The sequence below is a fragment of the Clupea harengus genome, chromosome 7, assembly GCF_900700415.2.
Source record: "Clupea harengus chromosome 7, Ch_v2.0.2, whole genome shotgun sequence".
In the NCBI taxonomy this organism is placed as follows: Eukaryota; Metazoa; Chordata; class Actinopteri; order Clupeiformes; family Clupeidae; genus Clupea; species Clupea harengus.
The window spans coordinates 5,514,676-5,530,505 of record NC_045158.1 but is presented as its reverse complement, the minus strand read 5'-3'; the positions used below and the strand labels follow the sequence as shown (position 1 = coordinate 5,530,505).

Below are 15,830 nucleotides of genomic sequence, written 5' to 3'. Positions count from 1 at the left end.
CTGGTTACAAATACACCACAGTGACCAATTAGGTTCCCTATTAATCCACAGGGGGCTTAAGAATCATTGGGAGCAAATCTTAAAAATAAGCAAAAGAGGTGGTGAGAATATATTCTATATTCCATAAATTCCACCCCAATTAACCAAACAATGGTCACACTCTTGTTTGAAGCAGTTGATAGACACAGAGAAGGGTGGTGTGATGGGCAAATGAGATTGATAAATCACTTACTGGTTTGATGGTCCTTAAAAGTGATGGTCCTCTGTTTTCTTGTCCTCTGGGACACCTTCTTAAGTTTTGTTGCTGAAGATATAAATGCCAATCCAGTATAAAAAACAGGCAAACAAAAATCCTTAATATACTGAAAGTGGTTTGCTTTTGAAGGCACCGGTTGATAGCTTAGGTGTAAAAACCCTTTCGAGCCAAAAGCGGGAACCTAGCTGACTAGTTTGACATCTGCGTCTTCCTTCCAGTGAGTCCCCCACTGTCAAGATATCCAGTAGTTCCCAGAGGTGGCCAGTGAAATGCCAAAGCGTCACTTCCCACTTCCACAAAGGCTTTTTATATCTCACTCAAACCACCCCACAGCTGGAGACGCTGAATAACTTAATGTCATTAGAGAGGAGTCTCCTTTCCCATCATCATGCCTTTGTAAATCTGAACAAGGAAAAACAAAAACAGAAAAGTTGTCTGAGGAAAGCCAGTTAAGTGAGGGAAGAGGACGAGAGAGAAGACACATTCGTCTGTACTCTCTGCTCCATCACTGGAAGTGTGGCTAAACGTTATCACGGGAGACACCTGGGTCACCGGCAACCGTTTGACTCTCTAAACAAGACAAGGGGTGCCAGGAGGGGGCTGCGAGGCCAAGGGGGGCCTGGCAGAGAGAGACAGATAGAGAGATAAAGAGAGAGGGAAGGAGAGAGAGAGGGTGGATCGGTAAGCAGCGAGCAACCTCTGTGATGCAGGTTGCTAGGTGAGGGGGCCATAAAAAGACGTCCCTTACTGGGGAGGGCAGGGGGGGGGGGGGGTACTAATGATGTCAAATAAAATAAAGCAAACAGTAGGTAGCTAACGAGTGCTAATGTAGTGTGCTCTCTCTCTCTTATGAATAAATGACAGGCTCCCGTGGAGGGGTGCGGTGGGGAAGAGGGGTGCTCAGGGGTCGGGAAGGGAAGGGAAGGGACTACGTATGTCTCAGGTGGATACAGCACAGAGTGTTAGGCCATAATGCGGATCGGGAATCCTGTAGCATGTAGATAGAAATGAATTGGTCTTCAGGTAGTTATAGAGAGGGGGAAAATATATTCTTTTATACTTCATTTTTCCCACCGTGTTTCTGCGTTTCTGGGTAACTTGGTTGTGAATGTTTCTCCTCTACACACAGTCTCATGTCACCTCCCTCATTCTTTTGTGCTTTCATGGTTTGTCTGTCCCTCCAAGAGAGGCGGTGTGCTAAATCAGATGATTTATGGAACTGCCAAAAGGTAGACAACCTCGCTACAATTAGGCATGCTGTGTGTTACGGTTCTGTCAAAAACTGAAAATATGTCCAAACAAATATTGCATAATCCTTGAAAAACACCACACCTGTTGTATCAAAATGGAAAGGGACAATAATCTAAAATAAAGCTTTTAGATATCAAGAAAACAGACCTGACCAGATTAAAGGCCTCACTTGGGTTGGATAAAGGCAGAGACTCATCCTTCACTCACTAAGAAGTATGGTGGGAGATCTCACCGATTCTCTCTGACAAACAACTCTGAGCTCTCTCACAAAGTTCTGAGAGCCTAATCGACACAAATTGAAGGTATTTGTTGTCCCATCAAGAAAAATCTTTAACCCATCAACGATCTCCATGGAGATGGGAAAGCCCTATGTGCACTAAACAGCCAGCAGAGCAGAGGTGACCACCACTGAATCTCATGACACCTCGCAGTACCATGGCAACAGCGAGCCCTTGCCTGAGTCCATCAGTTAAATCTGTGCAGTCAATGATGAGAACCTACACGGTTTGATGGCTGCTCAAATGAGGCCATTAAATGTCTTCTGAAATAACTGTTGGGTCTAATCGACGGACTGTGTAATAGATTTATTTTGAAATACCATTAGTCAGAGAGTGCTTGGAGGACTGGAGATCCTCTCTGAAGTGATGCTGGCAGACGAAAATCCACTTGAACGGTTGTCAAATTTGAGACTGATATCAGGAACATGGAGCACGTACATCTACAACATCTACGACCGTTTCATATGTCACAGAAGTTTGTCATATTGTTCGAGGTTAAAACTATGATTTTGTGCCACCTTGAAATGCAAACTACTCAACTTTGGGATGAGGGGGAAAACAATCTCCACAATGTATTGTTTTAAAGTGCGCAGCACACAGAAACCGTGCCAAGTGGAAATACTATGCACAAGAGTTATTACTTTTTCTTCATACATAGGATGCAGCTCCAAGTGCTTTCACATCAGAAGGAAAAAATAAAACCAATGATCACTCAATCAATGAGGTTTAAAACAGGGGAGATCAGGCTCAGTCAAAAAATAAAAGAATTTAAAGAATTAAAGATAAAACTGGCGAATGCGACTGAAGTTGATTTCTCTAAAACAGACAGAGGGAATGGGCCCGAAGACGATGCATTTTTTTGTTTGCTCCCCCGTCTGGTTCTCAGTTTGTCGTTGGGATCTTTCGCCTGCATCAGATGGCCTTTCTCCCCATTTCAGCGGTATAGGGAGGCCAAAGGGTGGATGATTCCATGCAGAGGGTTTCAATGTTTTGGGTTGCTACATGGAGCGAGTCTAAAATCTTTCATCCTCCCTGATGGAGAGAAGGTTGGCAATCTGGCTCTACAGCTCTGAAATCTTCTTATTCAGAGATAAAGGAGGGATAGTAATTTGCGCTAGTTCCAAACTTGCTTGCACATGCGCAGAGGTTGGTGAATATACTGTATATAACAAACTTTAACCTAGACTGACACTGAACTCTTCTTTGGAAAACTCTTCTATGGAAAATATGTTGTATTTCCAGTTTATGTGGCAGTCACATTACACACCTCTATGTTTGATTGATTGATTTATTTATTTATTTAAGCCTCAGAAAACACATTGAGGAATAAGACCCTCATTTACAATGGTGCCGAGGGTACAATGAAGAGTTAATATATTGAAAAAAATTAAATAATAATAATAAAATAAAAAAATATGCATATACGTATATACACTGTATATAAAATATATGTGGTATGTTTAGTAATAATAGTAATTATTGTAGCTAGTCCAGAAGAACGTGCAGCAAGACAGACATCTCAATTTTAATGCAGCTCCCATACACAACACTGTCACTTTCAAATGACTGTTTGCACTACACTTACATACACTGTCACTTTCAAATTACTGTTTGCACTACACTTACATACACTGTCAATTTCAACTTACTGTTTGCACTAGCAGTAATATTGTATCAGAAATATTGCACTACCTGTAACTCTCACACTGAATTTGTCTGTAGGTTAGTATAGGTTTAATAGGTTAGCATAGTTTATTATATGTGTATTATATGTTATATGTATGTATGTTAGTATTATATGTATAGGGTATTATAGGTTAAGCATACTGTATTGTATATTTATCTTGTATATTTAGTAAGGTTATTATGTTTAATACGTGTAAATTATGTTCAGAGTACTTGTACAGAGTGTATGACATGTTATGTTATGTTATACTATGTTATCTTATGTTATGGTAGGTTGTTGTGCGGTGCCTTGTCCTAAGAATTTCAGTGCCCAGTCTGACCCTGTGTCATTCTGTGCATCTGACAATAAAAGACTTGTAACACACAACTCCAGGAGTGTCTTTATTGTCTTATTGAATACACACATGACAACGAGTGAATGAATGAATGAAAGGGAGGTAAAATATTAAAGACACTGACGGTCAAGTATCAACCAACAATGAAACACCACCAAATGGATAACACTTACACACACTGAAGGCACAAAAGGGAGACATAAACCACATTTTTCTCGAACAGAACAGTCAAGATAACCAAATAAACAGTCCCCACTCTGAGAGCTACTTTAAGGTCCCTTGGTCCTGCATGCCGGAAGCATTTGCAACTCCTTGCACGTTACAATAATAACAAAATACCAAACACCCAAACTATGATTATATTAAAAATTATATTATATTACACAAATGCTGTGTAAAAAAGGTGAGTTTTGAAATGCTTCTTGAAGGTTCCAAGGCTGTGTTAAGAACGGACAGCACTTGGTTGGTCATTCCACCACAGAGGAAAATAGAAAGAATAGAAGAAAATAGTCTAAACTGCAAAAAGAAGATGTATGGGAAAAAGAGGACTTCCTGACACCTTCACTAGGCCCCACTCCCACAAACCTATATCAATTTGGCATAATGTCTTAGCTGCTATGATTTTTAGTTGTTTTGATTAGTTCCATTTGTTCAAAGTTACCAACAGAGAGCCTCCACGTAAAAAATCCCTTTTTAAAGACCCTAGACAACCCCTAGGCCTCCCCTGCTGTAACAATGAGCTTTGACTTTCAGAAAGGTATATTACTTCTGCCAAGCATCTATGTCCTCATACACCTTAAGTGGTGGCATGCTGCTAATTTTGGGGCAGAACTTACATGCAAGCTCCACCCAGTGTTTAATTTCAACAGTGTATTTACGTCTCCAATTGAAGTATGAGGCATAGCGTTCCCTGTCCGCAGCCAGCGTCTTGAGGAATTCTCCAAGCTCCTCTACGGAGTTGAAGTCATTTACGTGGATGAAGGAATCTTTTTGTGCCACTGCTTCGTACTCCTCTCGAGAAGGACCAAAGACTACAGGCACAGCTCCACTCATGTAGGCATTGCGCCATAACTTCTCTGTGATGTAGTCCCTGAAGACAGAGTTTTCAAAGGCCAGGTAGAAGAAGCAGCGAGAGATTGTAGGTAACAGAGTATTATCATCTAGACGCTTATTTACTGCTCCACCATACACTTCGATTGGTATCACAGTTTTCAGCTTTTCGTATATAGCAGTTCTTTTATGGTGCGGTGAAAAGTTGCTCACCACCCAACATACCAAATTAGTCTTGTCCTTTGGAATGAGACTCTCAAGTGGCTCTTCAGTTTCGGAGTCCTTTGACACCATAAACCCATAGGGCGAATACATATCTGCATCCTGGTGGTAGGTCATGGTCCAGTTAAAGTATCCAGCAAAGGGCTTCACGTCCCCATTGTTCGCTGGGCTCTCCATGGTCAGCCAGACCCACCTCTGCTTCACTGGGCGTTTGAGGCTCACAGGTAACCTTTGTTGGCCTTGGATCAGCTCACGGTTGTGAAAAATCACAACGTCTGCCTCAGTCAACCGGGACTGATCATCCACCATGATGCAATTGGGCACCCCGAATTTGTCCTTGCAGAAGTCACCATCTAGATTAAATGAGTCCCCAAATGGCCAGTGCCACACTAAAATTGTGTGATTTTTTGTGCCTACATTAGCATCAGTGGTGACAGCCCTTTCAAGACTTTGAGCACTTTCAACAGTTTCAACACTGGCCTCAAATGACAGCCACTGGTTCACCAGGATCCTAAAGAGAATGACAAATGAAACCAGGAGTGTCACCAGAACCAGTCGATGGGGAAGTCGCATGATGTTTTTTGTGTGCAGTTCTCTTTGTGTGTAGTTCTCTTTGCTGCGAATAAAACAACATAGTGTGTTAATTTCGATGAATAGAAAACGATCAAATGATAAATACCACCCACTCCCTCCTTCAGTTTCTGTTACTCCACACAATACAGACGGCACAACTGGACAACAATGTTAACTGTTACATTACAGTTTTTCACAATTGTTAACACACGTTTTTCAAAACAATAACACAGAAAACTGAAAACCTCACACACAAAATGCTAAACCTGACACTCCCTTTGCAAGATGACTCTTTGCCATCAAATCTCTTAACTGTTCACAAAATGGAACTCGTGTTTTCATTTGGTACACACAGCCATATTTTCAAAAGACACACATACATTCATTGAGTACACACAACTAAGCATTTGCTGCACACTACCAAGCATTTAGAGCACACTGCAGTGCAAAATTGAAAACACAATCATCGAAATGGAACACCATGAATGACAATGACTCTGGAGAATGAGCCATTTCTCCTTTAGTAAAATGTCTCAGTGTAGGCCTACTTTTTTCATAGTCAAACATAAAACAGCACACAAATATGCAGCAAAAAAAGTTTTATTTCGGTACACACAGAGAACAGTACAGTACTGTAAACCGTTTGATACCGTTGTTCTCACAAACCATATTTACAATTACAGTCTCCTGTTCAGCGGTGAAAGTTTGTGTTCTTCCTCCACGGTGTGGTTCACTTTCAGTCCTGCAAAATACAAATACTGTGAGCACAATGTATTCTATTGATATGCAGTATTACAGTACACAAGGCAAATAGATTTCGTACCTGTTCTCCATTCTGAGGTTTCTAATGATGGCAGCAACTGTGAAGCGGCTGAGATTTGGTTGGACACTCTGGCCAGCCTCCCTCATGCTCAAACCATGGTTGAGCACATGGTCTACCACAGCGGCCCAAATCTCATTAGAGATGGCCATTCTCCTTCTTCTTTCTCCTCCTCCTCCTCCTTCTTCTCCTTGTCCTTCTCATCCTCTTCCTCCTCCTTGTCCTCCTACTCCTCCTCCCCCTTGTCCCCGTCCTTCTTGTCCTCCACTTCCTCCTCCTCTCACTCTTACCCCTCTCCTTCTCTGGTTGTTGATATCTTCAAAGTTCTCCATTGTTTACCAAACAAAACAGAGGCTCAAGGCACTTTTATGCTGCAGTCCTCATTGCAAATTGCTCAACCGACCTGAATGTTTAGAGATTTGACTATTTGTGTGTTGTAGGTTGATGCTTTGAGATTTTACTTGAGAAGTGTGTGCAACAACTGAACATTGTGTGTAGTGTTTTGACAACAAGGTGATGTGTAATTGACATCAGAGTGTAAACAAGGAAAATCAGAGTCTAATGCAGATAAGGGAGTGTGAAGTAGTGCCAAATTGGGTCGAACGATTGGTACATGAAGTGAAGGTTGTGCAAATTGTGCCGAATTTTCGCTTTTTGAGTGTTAACAACTGTGAAAAACTGTAATGAAAGATATCATTGCAGAGAAAAATGAAATACTTTTCAAACTAATTCCACAGCAAATGAATTCATGTTGCTGATTATTTTTGTTTGCTGCAGACTGTTATGTGCAATTGGTTATTGGGTTGTAAATCTTGAAAGTACTGTAATAAAAGTACGGCAATTTAGACCAGTGTTTCCCAAACTTTTTACAGTCCCATACCCCTTCAGGCATTCTAATGACTACATTTTGTCACTTGCATCATATCTAAAAATGCAGTTTTTTACGATTGCATAAACACTAAAATCAAAAGTATTACCCAATAGGGGGGCCCATATTCACGCAAGAACAAGAGAGAGAGATCATACAGTTTTTCCCGATTGTTTAAGCACGATTTTGATGGTTTTATTTTGTTTTTCAAAACATACACACAATTAGCACAACCACACACCCAATTAGCAAAACACCTCAGATCCTTTGCAAAATGAAACACTCTTGTAAAAACTATGCAATAATTTATCTGGTTACAGAATTTTACGTTTGTCTGATATTTGCTGAGCTTTTATGCACACTAATGTAGTAGCATGAAAAGTGGAACATGTTTTGTTGTGATTCTCCATGTTGACATGTTGACTGATTTGGGTATATGGAGATAAATAAATTATATTTTCATCAGTCTGCAGCATTGGTCTTGTGTAGTGTTTCGAAAAATTAGTGTATATTGGCACTTTCTCTGGGTACTTCACTTACAGTACTCTAATCACTGAGAAGTAGAATTGCTAATAGTGTTTTAGGTTTGCAACAGCAGTGTGTAACTGGTACAAACAGAATTATGTCATATGCAACGTGTGTGTTTCATATGGTAACAAAATATGGTTTTGATAAATTAGTGTATAGTTTTTACAAGAGTGTTTCATTTTGCAAAGGATCTGAGGTGTTGTGCTTATTGGGTGTGTGGTTGTGCTAATTGTATGTATGTTTTGAAAAAACGGAGCCTTATTTTCAAAATCGGGCTTAAGCAATCGAGAAAAACTATAAATCAATCTTTTCATCACTTCATGTTCATCTTCATTGAGCATTTTTTGTGGTCATACATGGGAACAAGAGAATCCATCAGGGACGTGCGGTCCTATGAGGCAGGTGAGGCAGAGCCTTTGTAATTTCTGCATGCTTCCAATCATTTCGAGCATTTTTATAATCAAAATCGCTGAATTCGCTGAATTTGCGCATGTCCTATTCAAATAGACGGGAGAAAACAAGGGACGTGCGGTCAGGTTAGGCACCATGTATTGTCTATGGGAGCTAGTGAGGCAGTGCCTCACCTAGGATTGCGCAATCGCTCCAAACTGGGTTTTGCGCATGCGTGAGCATGCGTAGAACCTTTGAGCTGAGCTCAAAACGCATTGAAAAATCATGTAGGTGAGGCACACAGTACCTCTGCCTCAATGAAGGGGGCGTGCGAGAGCCCACCTGTCGGGGTTATGCTGGGAAACGTTGCTCTTCTTCTACACTTCTACTTGACGGCGAAAATGGAAGATTTTATTGCTAAGCTGAAGCAGTTCTCAAAACTGGACTTTCAGTCCAAACGTGAAATGATTAATAATGGGAGACCAATGCCGGAGTTAAAAGGTATGCTTCAAGCGACGGGACAGAAGATAACTCGATCGACTTCTCACATTCAAAGCCAAATTGCTTTGAACATGTTTGGAACCTCAAGAATACATTTGGTTTTGAACTTACAGCGGCAGCTCCGTTGATTTCCCATTATTTCTCTTGGGATTGTTTTATGTCTATGTGAAGCCATTTAACATCACTCAAGTGGTTGTGATCACTTGGAACCCAAGACTGCTTTTTATTGGTGAGCTGATTTTGAGAAATTAAACTTAAATTGTAGGTAAGTTGTGTTTCCTGGTTGCAATGGTTATCCTGTTGCTATGTTAGCTAATTAGCTAGCTAAGGACACCTAATAACCTTACGAGTTAATCGGAAGAGTTCAATTTGCATGAAATGATAGCTGGTTATCTAGCTGATGTTATAGTCTCCTCGATTTAACTCTTAAAATTATAATGGGAAAAGGTAGAAACCCTCAGGTTGCTTGTGCAACTTCGTAAGAAAGAGTTCATATTCAGGAGTTCATATTCATGAGTGCATAATATTTACACATGAGTTCATCACAAGCTAGCAGCTGCCTACTGTATGCACCTTACCTATGTGTGTGTAAAGAATGCTGATATGAAAAACAACCAGTAGTCAATGTGAAAGCTGCCAATTGAATGGTGATCTTAGATACTCTATCGTAAAGGCGCCTATTAACGCCCCAGCTATTAAAAACATATAGATCGAAAAATCTTTAATCAATCAATCTTACATATTTCAGTAGCGGTGGGTGTCTAGATTAGGACTGGTAACTTGTTTGGATTTCAACTGAAACGTGTTTTCAGTTTTTTTTTTCGTAGTGTAGACCGACACGCAAAATTAGCTGATACAGGAGGTGGAACCCATTAACAGCCTTTCTGTATATATGTCTATGGAAAGCTCTATGACCCTCACACATTCTCGTTGCGAAATCGAATTCGTTCAGTTCGTTCCATGGGGGTTTGTACACACAGAAATAAATCGCTGTCTAGTACACTAAATAACGCTGTACTGCAATTTTTTGCACACAGTTAAATACCCCCTTTGGGTAGGAGCGTATGGTGTTTAAAATCCGTTATCCTGGTTGATATAGAAATCAATATTACAGTTTTTCACAGTTGTTAACACCCAAAAAGCGAAACTTCGGCACAATTTGCACAACCTTCACTTCATGTACCAATCGCTCGACCCAATATGGCACTACTTCACACTGCCTTATCTGCATTAGACTCTGATTTTCTTTGTTAACACTCTGATGTCAATTACACATCACCTTGTTGTCAAAACACAACACACAATGTTCAGTTGTTGCACACACTTCTCAAGTAAAATCTCAAAGCATCAACCTACAACACACAAATAGTCAAATCTCTAAACATTCAGGTCTGTTGAGCAATTTGCAATGAGGACTGCAGCATAAAAGTGCCTTGAGCCTCTGTTATGTTTGGTAAACAATGGAGAACTTTGAAGAGATCAACAACCAGAGAAGGAGAGGGGTAAGAGTGAGAGGAGGACAAGAAGGACGGGGACCAGGGCGAGGAGGAGTAGGAGGACAAGGAGGAGGAGGACAAGGAGAAGAAGGAGGAGAATGGTCATCTCTAATGAGATTTGGGCCGCTGTGGTAGACCATGTGCTCAACCATGGTTTGAGCATGAGGGAGCCTGGCCAGAGGGTCCAAATAAATCTCAGCCGCTTCACAGTTGCTCACCCTGAGGCAGTTTCTATTGTTGTTGGAGACTTCAATAGGGCTAACATGAGGAAAGTACTACCGAAGTACCATCAACATATAAACTTTCCCACCCGGGGTGAGCAGATTCTTGACCACTGCTACACGCAAATACGGAACAGTTACAAACCCCTCCCCCGCCCGGCTTTTGGAAAGTCGGATCACACCTCCATCATGCTAATCCCTACCTACAGGCAACGCCTAAAACAGGAAAAACCGGTTTTTCGGGCAGTTCAACGCTGGAGTGCTGAATCCATTAGCACTCTACAGGACTGCTTTGATACAACAGACTGGCAGATGTTTTGTGATGCAGCTGATGGGGACATCAGTGAATACACAGACTCTGTCTCTTCATACATCTCCAAATGTATCGATGATGTCGTCCCCTGGGTCAGTGTTAGGACTTTCCCAAACCAAAAGCCCTGGGTAAATGGTAATGTCCGTGCCAAACTCAGAGCACGGTCCTCTGCCCACAACTCTGGTGATCCGGAGGCTTTGGGGAAGTCCAGATGTGACCTACGGACGGCCATCAGAGATGGAAAGAGAGAATACAGAGACAAGCTGGAGTCCACCTACCTCAGCTCCGACCCCCGACGCATGTGGGGTGGCCTGCGGAACATCACTGGCTATAAAGGGAGAAATAGCAGTGATGATCAGCCTGCCGTCTCTCTACCTGACGACCTCAACACCTTTTACGCAAGGTTTGAGGCAACCAACCCCCTTCCTTCCGCAAAACTGGCCGAGGACCGAGACGACTACACTCTGTCCCTGAATGTGGCTGACGTGAGGCGAGAGCTCCAAAGGGTGAACCCTCGGAAGTCATCCGGGCCCGATGGAGTTCCTGGCCGCGTCCTTAGGGGGTGCGCCGACCAGCTAGCGGAGGTATTCACCTCCATATTCAACCTCTCACTACATCTGTCTGAAGTCCCCACCTGCTTCAAGCAGGCAACCATCATCCCCATACCAAAGAAATCATCCATCACCTGCCTAAATGACTACCGCCCCGTAGCACTGACCTCCACCATTATGAAGTGCTTCGAGCGGCTGGTCAGAACCCACATCTGCTCCACCCTTCCAAACACCCTGGACCCCTTTCAGTTTGCGTACCGCACAAACAGATCAACAGATGATGCCATCGCCCTTGCAACACACACCACTCTCTCCCACCTGGAAAAGGGCAACACATATGTGAGAATGCTGTTTGTGGATTACAGCTCAGCATTCAACACTATTGTGCCTGCCAAGCTCGTCCCGAAGCTCAGGAGCCTGGGTCTTAAAACACCCCTGTGCAACTGGATCCTGGACTTCCTGACGAGCAGACCCCAGGTGGTGAGAATGGGCAAGCACACCTCCTCCTCACTGACCCTGAGTACCGGGGGCCCCCAGGGCTGCGTACTCAGTCCCCTCCTGTACTCCCTGTACACACAGGACTGTGTGGCAACACACAGTTCCAACATCATCCTGAAGTTTGCAGACGACACTACCATCCTGGGTCTCATCTCTAACAACGATGAGACCGCCTATAGAGATGAGGTAAGGGGCTTGGCAGCATGGTGCCAAGACAACAACCTGTCTCTAAACATCTGCAAAACCAAGGAGATGATTGTGGATTTCAGGAAGCTACAGAGGGGGGGTCACAACACCATACACATCGAGGGAGCTGCAGTGGAGAGAGTCTCCAACTTCAAATTCCTCGGTGTGTACATCAAGGATGACCTCACCTGGTCCATGCAAGCGGACTCGGCGGTCAAAACTGCACAGAAGCGGCTTTACTTCTTGAGGAGACTCAAGAAGTTTGGCATGTCTTCTAAAACACTAAAAAACTTTTATAGATGCACCATTGAGAGCATCCTCTCAGGCTGCATCACTGCCTGGTATGGTAGCTGCTCCGCTGCCGATCGAAAGGCCCTGCAGAGGGTGGTGAAGACAGCGGAGCGTATTATCGGCGGCCATCTCCCTTCCGTGCAGGGCATCTACAACAGTAGATGCCTGAGAAAAGCACGGAACATTGTCAAGGACCACAGCCACCCAGGCTATGGTCTATTCACACTGCTGCCGTCTGGTAGACGCTACCGGAGCATCCGAGCACGGACTACCAGACTCACAAACAGTTTTTACCCCCAGGCTGTTAGGCTGCTGAATCAGCAACACTGAACAGTCGCCATCACCTTGTACTTCACACCCATACAAATACACTTGCTACATATATATATAAACCCACATTTTTTTATCTTATTTAATTTAATATTCCCCACCCTGGAAACTGCCCTTCTGTATTTTAAACTGTTGTTACTTGTTATATGCTATATGTTATATGTTATATGTTATTTCTGGTATGTTATTTTGGTATATGTTATTTGTGTTACCTGTTGTATGCCGTCTACTGCGTAGATGTTGGCTGCCAAGTCATAAGAATTTCGCTGCGCTGAAGAAATTTGGTGTATGCGACAATAAACACTTTGACTTTTGACTTTGACTTTGCTGCCATCATTAGAAGCTTCAGGATGGAGAACAGGTATGATATCTATTTGCCTTGTGTACTGTATTGTATTGTCTGTTTGTATTGTATCGCATTGCCTGTACATATTGTCTGTAATTACTGTATTGTAAATATGAGTAAGTAATACTGCATATCAATAGAATACAGTGTGCAGTATTTGTATTTTGCAGGACTGGAAGAGAACCACACCGTGGAGGAAGAACACACACTTTCACTGCCGGACAGGAGACTGAAATTGTAAATATGGTTTGTGAGAACAACGGTATCACACGGTTTACAGTACTGTACTGTTCTCTGTGTGTACCGAAATAAATCTTTTTTTGCTGCATATTGTGTACTGTTTTATGTTTGACTATGAAAAAAGTAGGCCTACACTGAGACATTTTACAAAAGGAGAAATGGCTCATTCTCCAGAGTCATTGTCATTCATGTGTTCCCTTTCGATGATTGTGTTTTCAATTTTGCACTGCAGTGTGCTCTAAATGCTTGGTAGTGTGCAGCAAATGCTTAGTTGTGTGTACTCAATGAATGTATGTGTGTGTCTTTTGAAAAAATGGCTGTGTGTACCAAATGAAAACACGAGTTCCATTTTGTGAACAGTTAAGAGATTTGATGGCAAAGAGTCATCTTGCAAAGGGAGTGTCAGGTTTAGCTCTTTGTGTGAGAGGTTTTCAGTTTTCTGTGTGCAGTTTTGAGAAAGCCATTATTGTTTTGAAAAGCGTGTGTTAGCAATTGTGAAAAACTGTAAGTAACATGTACCTGCGTGAGGCTGTTAATAGGTTTCGGGCGTTAATAGGCGCTGTTACTAAATTCGGTTTATGTATTTGTAAATTTGACTCTGAAAAAGTCAGTGCCTCACCAGCCACGAACCTCACCGCACGTCACTGGAATCCATGTATGTCCTATTACACACACACACATTCAACTATGAGTTCAACTATGAGTAGAACACATAAGATAGTGCATGAAATCACATACACAACACATAACACATGACGTGGCTCAAGTGCTTGCACTGCCGCCTCACAGCAAGAAGGTCATGGGTTCGATTCCCACATGGGGCGCTGTTGGCTCCCCAGACCTTCAGTGCTCAGGTGGGCTATCTCCCGGGCCTTTCTGTGTGGAGTTTGCATGTTCTCCCCGTGTTCACAAGGAGGAGGGACGATCCGGGATGGGTTAAAGGCAGAAGTTGAATTCACGGCGACCTCAGGCGTGTGTGTGTGTGTGTGTGTCCTGTGTCGCCTACATATATATATATATAACAAGTGAGTCGTTTGTGTAATAAAAAACTGACAGCAGTCAGCCTTGCTTGTTTTGTTTGTTTGTACTTTCATGCCTGCCTTGACATTTATACATTTGACATTTAAGGAAGTTGACGCTACCTTTGTTTGAATTCCCGTTTTTCTTGTTCTGATATTCGCCAGGCTCAGAACATATGTGACAAAGGTGGTCAGATTAAGAGTGGAGAAACACTACAACATTTTCCTTTCTTTTTCTTTTGAGGACCTGCAGATCTCACCAGTAGCCTATCTGTAAAATATGTGGCAAAATTCAAGGGTACGCCAAACAAATGGCTATAGTTTTTTTATGAAAATCTCACAGAATCCCTGTCTTTCCTGTTGAACCAGTTCAAAGGGACAAGCTCAACCCCAGGGATACCTAATATGCCGGACGACAAGAGCGGATACATCAGATAATATTTGTTCTATCACCGACAGAACTTTTATTCTTTCAACTCTATCCGTCTATTAAGTGTTTTTATGAACTTGTAACACTTCTAGAGCCAAAAATTGTTCAGAAATACCACAGCCTTGGTTTAACATGCCATTAGAGTTACATTATTGCTAAAGCCTACTGTATCTAAATGCATTTTAATGCAAACTTCACAGTTAAATTTAAATGTATCTTGCCTGTTAGATGTATCTTGCCTGAGTTTGCTGTTGTTTAACAGTCTGTCAAAGAGAGAAGTGTTGTTAGTGATGAGCAGTACTTACATATGAAAGGGTGTGTGTCTCTTTCAATCTGCTTGCCAGCAGCTCTGCCCTCTCCTTTGTCTGTGAAGATGAACATGGCACGAAGACTATTGTGGGCCATGCCACTGAATGACGGCTCACAAGCAGGGGCGGAGATCCCATTTCATTGTAGGGGGGGACAATACATGGTCAAATTTCAGAGTGTAATTCCGGGGGGGGGGACATGAAAAAATTGCTTTCACGAGAGCTAGCATAAACTGCTAAATACCGAATTCTCTTATCACATTTACAAACAGAAATTCGAAGTCATTTTAGAATTATCTAAACAAAATTAAATGTACTAACACGAAATATCTATTCACAGACAAATAATGTCCAAAGTTCAAGAGAACTTGATGCTCAAAATAAGTTATAAAACAGCTCAACAGGGAATCGAACTAGCAACCTTTTGATTACAATACTACTTCTCTACCTCCTACGACACTGTCACTCCATATTACAATACCAGCATAGTTCATGGACCGCAGAAAAAGATGACATTAATTTAACTTCAGATAATTTAACAAATCTGGAGAGGCACTGAGATGTAGACCTACGTTTATTAACTAGCATGAACCTGCCCTGACAGGACAGTGTCCTAGACTGTCTAGCTAGCTATCTTAACTGTGTTAATTACCGGCATGCGTGTGTTATCGGCAAACGTTCACGTTGTCATGCCAATCCATTAATAAGCTTATGTATACTTGTGCATATCGATTGGAACTTCGTAAATGGAGTTTAGAAAAAAACTTCTTCTTTACATGTTCTTACTGCGTTCGAGAATGAGGTAAATTTCTTTACATATCGTGTATCATAGCGGCAGCGACA

General features: G+C 42.1%; 1 protein-coding gene across 1 annotated transcript; it reads right to left on the bottom strand.

Moving 5' to 3' along the window:
* Window positions 1-3,878: 3,878 nt before the first annotated feature.
* Window positions 3,879-15,171, bottom strand: LOC105902724 (alpha-(1,3)-fucosyltransferase 7-like). Its single transcript, XM_012830373.3, has 2 exons — window positions 14,985-15,171; window positions 3,879-5,694 (listed from the first exon to the last, which is right to left on the bottom strand). Exon 2 carries the CDS (start codon window positions 5,649-5,651, stop codon window positions 4,569-4,571), a length of 1,083 nt encoding a protein of 360 aa, XP_012685827.1. The 5' UTR covers window positions 5,652-5,694; window positions 14,985-15,171; the 3' UTR covers window positions 3,879-4,568.
* Between the last annotated feature and the right edge of the window lie 659 nt (window positions 15,172-15,830).